This window comes from Chiloscyllium plagiosum, unplaced genomic scaffold (genome assembly GCF_037043375.1).
Source record: "Chiloscyllium plagiosum isolate Xiang-an unplaced genomic scaffold, Cpla_swu_hap1 HiC_scaffold_52, whole genome shotgun sequence".
Taxonomy (NCBI): domain Eukaryota; kingdom Metazoa; phylum Chordata; class Chondrichthyes; order Orectolobiformes; family Hemiscylliidae; genus Chiloscyllium; species Chiloscyllium plagiosum.
Window position 1 is genome coordinate 10602392 of NW_028270190.1, and position 11298 is coordinate 10613689.

Below are 11298 nucleotides of genomic sequence, written 5' to 3' on the forward strand. Positions count from 1 at the left end.
ATTCACTCATTCAATTGTCATTGTGTGAGGATTATCACTGATACAATACGTTGTTCCGACTTCGAAATGCAAGTGTGCAAAGGGACATTAGCATTTTTTAACATCACTGCCATTTCTGGTTAGTTACATTCTGGAACCAATGTTATCCATTCGTGAAGGGTTTATTTTTTTCCTGGAATTTACTCCTCACAGTAAACATATTCCAACATCGAGGGAATTATCTCATCTGCTGTCATCTGCTTTTTTTAACCAGGTTTTCAAGACAAACAACACTTGAACATTGCAACACTAATATCCCTGCGGAGCTGCAAACGGGTATAAACTTAAGGCCTTGCAAATCGCCCATCTCAGAATCAAAGTTAGCGGGATTGTCTGCAGATGAAAGGGACAAGTCCATCAAACTGAACATGCATCTTCCAATTCAAACAGTGAGGAAAATTTTCTACGTTGTTCTAGGCGCAATTGGTTTTCCCGGTATGTTGTAATGAACTTCCATCCTGTCAATTGTGTATAACGTAGTCTGTAGCATTACCCTATGAATAATAACGTTTCTTGAAACATCGTTTCATTTCAGATGTCCCTGGGCTATTTCTGTGCTTATTTTCTGTTGCTTCAACTGTTGCAAGCTCTCCAAAGTTACGGTTGCAATGCTTAACCTATCAGCAGTCAATCAAATAAAATAAGCAAATATTATTGCAAGGACGACGAGGAAGCGTACAGTGATTGCACTGAGCAAAACTTTTGATTGTGTCTTTGAGTTCCTGATGGCTGAGAAATATATTTCGAACAGATTCATGCGACAAAAATCATAAAAATGAAAAAAAAGTTCAAAATCTGGAGAATTTAAGTAAGCAGATGGCTGTTCCATTATTTGTTTTCTTGAGATTTAGAAAGTACATATAAGGAGACAAACAGGATCATTCAAACAAAATCATGGCCAGGCAGTGAGACGAGGTTCTTAACAGCAGAATTGATATTTGCTGAGACTACACATTCGACACTGTTAAAAATAGAAGGAGAAGGAGCGTTTACTCATTTAATTGCAGCCCATTTCAGGGCTTCAGTGGGTGACAGTGGAAAATAGCATTGGGTTTTTGAGTAACGTTTACAAAATGGTACTCTTTTGTGAACACATCAGATGAACAAAACGCTTCAGCATGTAAGCGGCATTGAGTCTTCACTGAGGTTGTCGTGTTTGTTTCCACGATGGTGATAATATACTTACTCGATGCTTAGTTCACAGTCTGTAGGAAATGATTCAAATCCGAAGAATTCTGTAAAAATTGGTGAAGGTGTCTGTAATATCTGTAGAATTTGACGCGACAAAGATCATTGGGCATTGAATGGGACATTGCATTGTATATGAGTTGAGAATTTCCCCTAACAGTTACATTGTGTTCATTTCAAGAAAAGGGTACTTGCACAGCGTATTTTGTTGTTGTTGTTGTTGAGGAAGGGTCCGTTGTGTTATATTGTTGAACGTGCATTGCCAGCCTATTGTGAGTACACCCGCTGACTGATTCGACAGTAAAACCGAAAATGAAAAATGAAACCTGTGATCGACCCAGACAGTTCTGGCTCTAAGGACCGACGTTTTTAAGCATTATCATCAGCTGCATCAGAACAGCAGGCCTCACAAATGATAGTGCGCCAGTTTACCACACCACTTTAATTTGAGGATCATTAACTCTCAAGCTGTGTGCCTGAATGGTTTGTGATCCTTGATCCCAGTGACTGTATGTTTAGTGGACAATCCTTCGGTATTTGTTCGCATCGATTTGGTGCACCACATTGTACGGACACTGAGCACAGTCACATTTTGGTCGTGATGCTGTGTGACCTAATTTCCTGTTCAAAGACCTGTAAACCATTAAGCCACGAATGATACCACTTATTACAGAATAAATTATGCATGATTCTTCATGTCGAAAATTGATGTGACGGTTTTCAGAACATAAATCATGGTGTTTGAATGAACAGGGCTCTGACTGTCTTCATGCTTCACTGAGCTCCAACTCCATTCCTGCTCTTCCAACCTTACCAACATATCCTGCCATTCAGTGTGCTTCATGATCAACATCTGCACTCCTCAATTCTGATGAAGGGTAACTGAATGTGAAAGGTTAACTCTGATCTCCCTCTACAAATGTAGCCAGACCGCCTGGGCTTTTCCAGAAATAACTGCTGTTGGTTTTTCTTTACAACATTCAGACACTTTTCGTTTCATTTTTCTTGTGACAAAATGCTTTCATTCCTCCTACTTCAAGTGATAGTTACACAGCCTTAGAGCAAATGATATTCCGTTTTGAACTGTTTCGGAAAGCCCGTTTTTAGTACCTACTCTTGTGTATGCTAGTATTTCCAAAGATCACATATGCTGGACAGGCCGAGCTCACAAATGCCTAAACAATTTGAAGAGATTTCACTGCGTTGTACTTCATCGTTTTATTCTCTGAATGATGCACATATAATGTTTCCAAATTGGACTAACTCCTTCGTTTCAAAGTCGCCATTCAAGTTAATAGATTTGTTAATAATACCTTTCATTAGCGGTGGATTGAGTTCAAGAATCGCGACATTTGGATGCAGTTCTATAAAGCCCTGGTGAGACTCCATTTGGAATATTGCATTCAATTCTCACCGCCTTATTATAGGAAGGATGTGGAAGCGTTAGAAATTATACACAGGAGATTTACCAGGATGCTGCTTAGACCGGAAGACATGTCTTGTGAAGATAGTTAGGTGCACTGGGGCTTTTCTCACTGTAGCGAAGACGTTTGAGGGATGACTTGATCGATGTGTACATGACGAAGAGAGGAAGTGATCCAGTGAAATAGCTATCACGACGGCGCCAATTTGAAGGTGATGGCGGAAGGTTTCAGCGGGGTTTCAGATAGTGGTTGGTGTGTGGAATACACTGAGAGTAGCGGTGGTAATATCAGATACATGAGGGGTATTTAAGGGTTCTTGGGTCAATACATTGATTAGAGTGAAATGTAGGTATATAGGTTAGTTTGATCTTAGAGCACGATAAAAGGTTGGCACAACTTCGAGGGCGTAATGGTCGGTATTGTGCTCTACTGTTCTATGTCCTATGTTCGATGTAATGTCAGACTCTTGCAATTATAAGAGACACCTTCAACAGTTTATCCAGATTACTTTCGAGTTGAACCCCTTACTATATACTGTGTACTGAGCGTCACATAAGTATGTAATTACTTTTGTTGGTCCAAGCACAGTTCTCTTTGTTATCCAGCAGAAGTTGTCCAATACATTTTCATTATCTTTCCATTGTGTCAGCAAACATTTTTTAAATTGGAATCCTTCAGAGATTTATGCCCTGAATGGCAAATCATATGGAATGTTTAACGTGTAATGGGTATAAACATTTGAGGGAATGTTCTTATCGAAGAATGCTGTCTATTTCTAGGAATTGGCACGATTTTTTAAATAGATATTTTTATTAGAAATTTAACATTTTTACAAGTTTACAAAAATAAACAAAACATTGATATACAATTAAATCTTAAAATATAATAACCAAAATTTAACAAAAGAAAAATACTGAGAACGAAAAAAAATCAAAACTCAACTAACGACTAATCTTACCTACAACTAACCAGAATGTATATTTAAGTCTCTTACATTATTCAAATAAGAGAAAGAGAAAAAAAAACAGCGGATAACATAGAAATTGGTTAGTGAGATACATGCTCGGAATGTGTTAACATCAAATGTAACAAAACCCTTATTCGTGCGGGATTCCTCTCCTAAGGGGCCCCGGACCAGCCAGGTTCGTAATCTCAATTAAATAAATTCTCTTGTTAGGATAGCCGAAATATCTGTATTCATATAATTCAAGAAGGGCTGCCATATTTTATAAAATAATTCGGTCTTTCGGTGCACCATATTTGTAAGGACGTCAAGAGGAATGCATTCCATAATTAATCTGTGCCAATTTGAAAGTCCGGGAGTGCCCTCAGCCACCCAGTTTACCAAAATATTTTTTCCTTGCACAGAAAGAGAGAATAGAAAATAGTCTCTTCCCGTGCATGCCCAGGGAGGGAAATTTCGAAAAGCCCAAAAGGAGAGATACAGGTCCACTTTAATTTCCGTTCCTAAAATTTCTGTCAGGGTACCTGCTACTTTAGTCCAGTATCTACGGATCTTATGACAGGTCCATAGGCAATGTACAAGAGTGCCTACCTCTATTTTACATTTCGGACACATTGGAGATGCTCCTGCCTTAAATTTTCCCAATCGTTCCGGTGCTATATGGGCCCTATAAAGTATATTCAGCTGGATAGCCTGAGTTCTGTTGCAGATGGTGATTCTTCTGGCGTTTTCCCAAATGTCATTCCACGTTCTATAGAGATTTTTCGTTCCAATTCCTGTTCCCGTGTTTTAGGCAGATTGTCCATATCTCCTGATATTTCATCATGTAGTAAATGACAAATAGTACTGATCGAGGATACCCCCTTTGTTCGTAGTACTCTACATTCTCGAGCTGATTTACAAAGACTATCTAATAACGTAGTCTTCTTCTGTATATAGTCTAGAATTTGGAAGTATCGATAGAGGTCTCCATTAGGTAATCCGAATTTCTGACGCAGCTGTTCAAAAGACATCAGGAACCCATCTTTAAATAGGTTCCTTAGACATGAGATACCCCTGGATCTCCAGAGTTTAAAAGTGGCATCTGTAAACCCCAGTTAGAATCCCCATGCTCCCACTAACGGCGCATAAGGGGATGTTTTATGTGAGTTGCCCTCATTTTGTCGCATTATATTCCAAGCTTTAATTGTGTTTAGTATTATAGGGTTTTTACAGTGATCCGTCATGATTTTCCTCTTGTCTGAAAATAAAAGGTTAATAAGTGGGTATTTTACTTGAGAAGCCTCGATGTCCAGCCAGATTGATTGTGGATCAGACAAGACCCAATCAGCTATGAAACTTAATAGGGAATTTAACTGATATTTCCTAAAATATGGGAAGTCCAATCCTCCCCTTGCCTGTGGAAGCTGTAGCTTCTTCAGCTTAATGAGGGCCTGTCTATGATTCCAGATAAAGGAATCAAACAGCCATATAATTTACGTAGTGCCAGCCTCGGCAGCATCACCGGAAGCATTCTCATAAGGTATAGGAAACAGGGCAGGACATTCATTTTATTTAGTGCTATTCGACCCAGCAAGGAAATTGGAAGGTCTCCCCATCGCTGGAAGTCCTGCCTTATCCTTTCTAGTAAATGCACAGTTAGCCTTGTATAACTGACCAAATACTGGGGTAATAAAAATGCCTAAATATAAGAAACCCTCCAGGTACCAACGAAAGGGAAAATGGGATCCGTCCACTAAGTTGGGTATCATAACAAGGCCACCCATTGGCATAGCCTCCGATTTTTGAGAAATTAATGGTATAGCCTAAGAATGCGCTCAATGTATTAATAACTTGGATTAAGCGAGGTACGGACATCAGAGGATTACTGAGGAATAGAAGAACATAATCTGCATAAAGGGTAATTTTATGTTTACCTGTACTATTCCTCGGGGCCGTTATATTGGATCAGCCCATATAGCTTCTCCTAGTGGTTCAATTATGAGCGTAAATAACATTGGCGAGAGAGGACATCCCTGACGGCAGCCCATACCCACACTGAAGCTATCCGAACCTAATCTATTGGTAACCACAACAGCTTGGGGATCACTATACAATGTTGAGACCCATTTGGTAAACACCTTTCCAACGCCAACCTTTTCCAATGTGTAAAACAAATATGACCATTCAACCCTATTGAATGCCTTTTCCGCGTCTAATGAAACTACTAATCCTGGTATCTTTTCCTGATGGCAGGCTTGAATCATATTCAAAACCCTTCTAATATTATTGGATGATCTACGGCCCCTAATAAAACCCTTCTGATCCTCCTTTATGATATGTGGCAGTACCCTTTCTATTCTCAATGCTAACGTTTTAGAAAGGATATTAAAATCTACATTTAGCAAGGATATTGGTCTGTATGACGTACAATCTTCTGGATCCTTTCTTTTTTTAGGTTAAGAGAGATATTTGCCTCTTTCAGCGAAGGCGGGAGACAGCCCTGACTATATGCATAGTTATACATGTCCATAAGTGGACCAGCCAATATTTCTTTAAATTCTTTATAGAATTCAGCTTGAAATTCTCGGCCAGGTGCCTTACCGCTCTGAATTTGCCTGATTGCGCCAAGTATTTCTTGGACTGTTAGGGGAGCATTTAAGACCGATACCTGTTCCAGAGTTAGGCCAGGAAAAGTCAAATTTTTAAAAACTTATTGCATCCTCCTCGTCCTGTCTTCACAATCCTGCGATTTATATAAATCAGAATAAAATTTTATAAAGATTGCGTTAATCTTTTTATGATCATGAGTCAAAATGTCCGTACTTTACTTGATAGACGTGATAGTTTGAGGGTCTTTTTTTTCTTTGCAAGAAATGCTAAGTCTCTACCCGGTTTGTCGCCAAATTCATATAAACTTTGTTTTGCAAATAAAGTTTCCCTCTTAGCCGTTTGGGTACGCGTAGTGTTTACAGCTGTGCTAAGGGCCGTTACCCTTTGCAATTTAATAATAGAAGGTCTACTAGTGTATGCTGTTTCAGCTGCTTTTCAGCGAGCTTCGAGCAAACGCTGTTGTTCTCCCTTTAATTTTTTCTGGGTCGCTGAGTAGGAGATGATCAAACCTCGCACGTAAGCTTTGATGGTCTCCCACATCATTGAGAGGTTGCGAGACATACCAAAATGTTCCGTTGTTCCTCGCCTTGGCTTCCATATATACAGCAGCATGGTCGGAAATTGCAATACTACCTATTTGCTAGGATGATATGGAATTTAAAAAAATCGAGGGGGCAAAAAACATATCAGTTCTGGTATGACATTTATGTGGATTGGAGTAAAAAGAAAAATCTCTGCCCTGTGGATGAAGACATCTCCATACATCTACTAATCCTAATTCTTTGTTCAGATCCACCATTTGTCTAGCTCTGGGAGATACTCCTGCAGTACTCTTGGGAATCCTATCTATTTCCGGATCCATAATACAATTAAAGTCTCCCCCTATAATTTTATGACGGGCACCAAGATCCATCAATTTTGAGAAGGCTTCCGTTATAAGTTTAAAGGGTTGTGCCGCTGGGGTGGGGGGTGGGCAGTACAAATTTAAAATCCCATATTCCTCTCCATTTATAAGGGCTTTAATCAAAATATATCGTCTAGATTCGTCTTTTATCTGATTTAGGATTTTGAAAGGGAAATTCTTCCGAACAAGAATAACAACTCCCCAACGTTTTGACCTAAAAGAAGAAAAAAAGGACTGATCAAATCCACCCTGTCGTAATTTCAAGTGTTCTTTATCCAACAGGTGTGTCTCCTGTAGGAGAGCTTTATCAACTCTTTCTTTCTTACGATTTGATAATATTTTCTTCCTTTTGACTGGCGAATTACTCCCCTTGACATTCCAGGTGCACCACTTAACCAACTGATCAACCATAATCATCCAGGCAAATCCGAGACCCCTCGGGAGGGGAATCCCTATCCAGAACATCCCGAGCATAGAGCATATACAATTCACAAAAATAAAGGCTCTCTAATACACTCACAACAGTATAATAAAAATCTATTTCTAAATAATAAAAAAATATAAAACGTATTTAAATGTAGATTTTCCCCCTTGTTCCCAGGGGGTGTCACTTCCTTTCCAAAGATCCATCGTATCCTCTCCCAACCAATGCCCCACCCTTGACCCAGCCGCTCCTCAATAGGATGAGGAGAATTCAGATATAATACAAAGCTCGAGTTACAGTGAGCACCCTACTCCCAACCCCACCCCAACCACACCAACACCTGGAAATATTTGGTAATGTTAATACCATGTATAAACCTATATAAGTATAAAATTACAACCTCAACAAATAATAATGAAACATAAGAATACAAAATAACAAGGGAAAACAACCCCGCTTCTAGAGGTAAAATAGAATAAGGTAACCACCTCCCCCACCAACATTAACTAAACCCCCCGGCTTATATATATATAAGTGGGCGGCACGGTGGCACAGTGGTTAGCACTGCTGCCTCACAGCGCCTGAGACCCGGGTTCATTTCCCGCCTCAGGCGACTGACTGTGTGGAGTTTGCACGTTCTCCCCGTGTCTGCGTGGGTTTCCTCCGGGTGCTCCGGTTTCCTCCCACAGTCCAAAAGATGTGCAGGGTCAGGTGAATTGGCCATGCTAAATTGCCCGTAGTGTTAGGTAAGGGGTAAATGTAGGGGTATGGGTGGGTTTCGCTTCGGCGGGTCGGTGTGGACTTGTTGGGCCGAAGGGCCTGTTTCCACACTGTAATGTAATCTGATCTAATCTAATTTATATATATTAGATTATATATATATTAACACACATATATATGCATACCCTCATACATACATAGAATAATAAAAAACAACCCGAAAGGTGGGAGAAAATCGTTAAATAGACAACAAATAAATAAATCCCTCTCCCCGCCCCCCAAGATAATATTAAACAGTAACGCAAGAAAAAAGAAAAAAGGCTGGGGGATATAAACCGGAGTGGGGTAAAGGCAAACCAGCATCCATTATCTCTTACAATTTATCTAAGAGAGTCCAAAAATTCCTTAGCCTTTTCTGGCGATCCGAAGTTATACACGGATCCTTCATGGTTAAAGCGTAGCATCGCTGGGAGCCTAAGGAATCCTGAATATTTAAGATCCTTAAACACTTCTTCGCCTCATCGAATGCCTTTCTATTTTGGACCAGAGCTGGGGAAAAGTCCTGGAATAACATGATCTTGGATCCTTTATAGATCATGGCTTGGGAATATTTTCCAAAATTTCTAGAGGCTTCTGGGAGTATCTGCCTCTCCCTATAGCTCTGCAGCCTGAACAGGACCGGGCGGGGACGCTGGTTCGAGCCGGGCCCACATATGGCGACCTGGTAGGCCCATTCTACCCTGACCTGGCCTGATCCAGGCTCCAGATTTAAAAGCTGTGGCAGCCACTGCTCGAGAATCGCTGTACGCTGGCCTTCCTCTTCCCGTTTGGGAAGGCCCAGCAAACGAATATTTTTTCGGCGACCTCGATTATCGAGGTCGTCAGTGTGATTCTCTTAGGTCCGGACTCGCTGTTCGAGAGTCCGAACCCGAACCACGGCCGATGGCGCTGTAGTTTCGGAGGTCGCAGCCTTTAGCTCCGCCCGTCCGACTCTTTAATGTCTCGGTCGTGATTTTGCAGCACGGCCGAGAGTGAGCCCCATCGGCTTTGGGACTCTTCAACAAAAGTGTTGATCTTCGCATTCAGTTTAGAGATGATTTCCAGAAGGCTCGCCACCGTAGGTAATTCCCCCGGGGGCGGCTGGAATCGCCTCTGCTGCAGCTGGAGAGGGTGTGGAGGGGTTCCTACGTGCTGAGAGCTGCGGGCTCCCTTCCCTTTCGTCATTTTTACTGAAAATTAGATTGTTTAAATTTAATACTAAACAACTAATTAAATTAAACAGCTATTTTAAATGATTTGGTGAGTGTGGTGGGGGTGGGTGACCCACTTTACCCAAGTCTTGGGAGGAGCACTATAGAGGAGAAAGTGAGGTCTGCAGATGCTGGAGATCAAAGTTGAAACTTTATTGCTGGAACAGCACAGCAGGTCAGGCAGCATCCAGGGAACAGGAGATTCGACGTTTCGGGCACAGGCCCTCAGACTTGCTGGGTCGCCGCCATCTTGGATCCCCGGCACAATTTTAATAATGGCCATAACATATACGGGAATTGTTCTGAATCCAGTGGGACATTAACGATCCACTCGCGATGTTGTTTTTCTATCAAAGTCTTACCTGCATTATTTCCTGTTTAAACAGTTTGCTTCATGGTCATGTCCGCATTTGCGTTCACCTGAAAGAACAGTGTGTGTCACAAGTGTGTTAATTGCGATTATTGTTGTTCTCACAATGTTCCACACATTTGTGTTGATTAGCTTTAACCCTTACTTCAAAGTCTCAAAATGATGACTGTTTGTTTTTTCCAAATATTTTTATATTCTCTATCGTTCTCTCTCTTCCAGTCAATTTAGTGACAATTGCAATTCTGGCTCGGGGAAGATGTGGAATCTCGACCTGCACCACTCGCTATCTCCTGGCTATGGCATCAGTGGATCTTTTGGTCGTTATTATTGAGATTATACTGAGTAAAATCAAGAATGATTATTTCCCAAAATCGTTCCTGGACATCACTCCTGTGTGTAGTGTTCGCTATGCCCTGCGCCGTGTAGTCATAGACTGTTCTGTCTGGTTCACCATCGCATTCACCTTTGATCGATATGTCACCATATGTTGTGAGAAACTCAAAGCCAAATACTGCACTGAGAAAACTGCAACTGTGGTTTTGGCAACAACGGGCACTCTGCTGTGTTTAAAAAATATTCCTATCTACTTTAGATTTGTACCTTATAAGATCGTTAATAATGTACCATGGTACTGTTCAAACAGCGATGCATATAATGATGACCCTGTGTGGAGAGGTTTTAACAATTTTGAGAAGATTCTAACCCCAATACTTCCATTTGGTTTAATTCTGTTCCTCAATGCTCTGACAGTAAGACACATTATAGTCGCCAGTCGTGTCCGTCAGGGACTGAAGTGTCAGAATAAAGGAGATACTTCTAGTGATCGAGAGATGGAGAGTAGAAGGCAGTGTGTGGTTTTACTATTCGCCATATCTGGCAGCTTCATATTTATGTGGCTGTGGTATATTTTATATTACTTTGATGCTGATGACGCTTTAGATAGTGATGGTGAGTATACCTTTAAACAAGTTGCATATATGCTGCGGAATTTGAATTGCTGCACGAGCGCCATTGTCTATGTGGCATCTCTTCCGAGGTTCCGCGAGAAGCTCAGGAACCCATTGGAAGCTATTTTTACATAAAATGTTCACCTAATATGCCAACTAAACAAATGAGAGCAACATTAAAACTGCGAGAGTTTGTGGATCAGGGTTTACAAACGATATATTGGAGGAAGACATAAATGCTAAAGAGATGTTAACAAGTGGGATTACTTCACATAAAATTACAAAATAGAACGACGTCGACAGTGGCTGTTGGATACTATAAAGTAGAGAGCCAATCAAAATCAATTCTTGTGACAGGAATGAAGCAAATATCCAACCACGCCAAAGAACTGCACTACAGGTGCAAGGCGACATATGGGGAGGCCGGGATGAACAAATGAATGTGAGAAATCTGTGGAGCATGGCACCATTTAGCT

At 40.9% G+C, this 11298-nt stretch overlaps 1 protein-coding gene across 1 annotated transcript; it reads left to right on the forward strand.

Annotated features, from left to right (window-relative positions):
- The first annotated feature begins 407 nt into the window (after window positions 1–407).
- Window positions 408–10957, forward strand: LOC148134789 (putative G protein-coupled receptor 139). The gene is made up of 2 exons (XM_087985323.1): window positions 408–474; window positions 10095–10957. The coding sequence occupies exons 1-2, from the start codon at window positions 408–410 to the stop codon at window positions 10955–10957; spliced, it is 930 nt and encodes a 309-aa protein (XP_087841449.1).
- The last annotated feature ends 341 nt before the right edge of the window (window positions 10958–11298 follow it).

Bases quoted from the DNA above. Each gene is read 5' to 3' on its own strand.
- LOC148134789 (XM_087985323.1), top strand. From the start codon at position 408: ATGCATCTTCCAATTCAAACAGTGAGGAAAATTTTCTACGTTGTTCTA. The intron at 475-10,094 runs GTATGTTGTAAT...TCTCTCTTCCAG, and splicing joins AGGCGCAATTGGTTTTCCCG to TCAATTTAGTGACAATTGCA.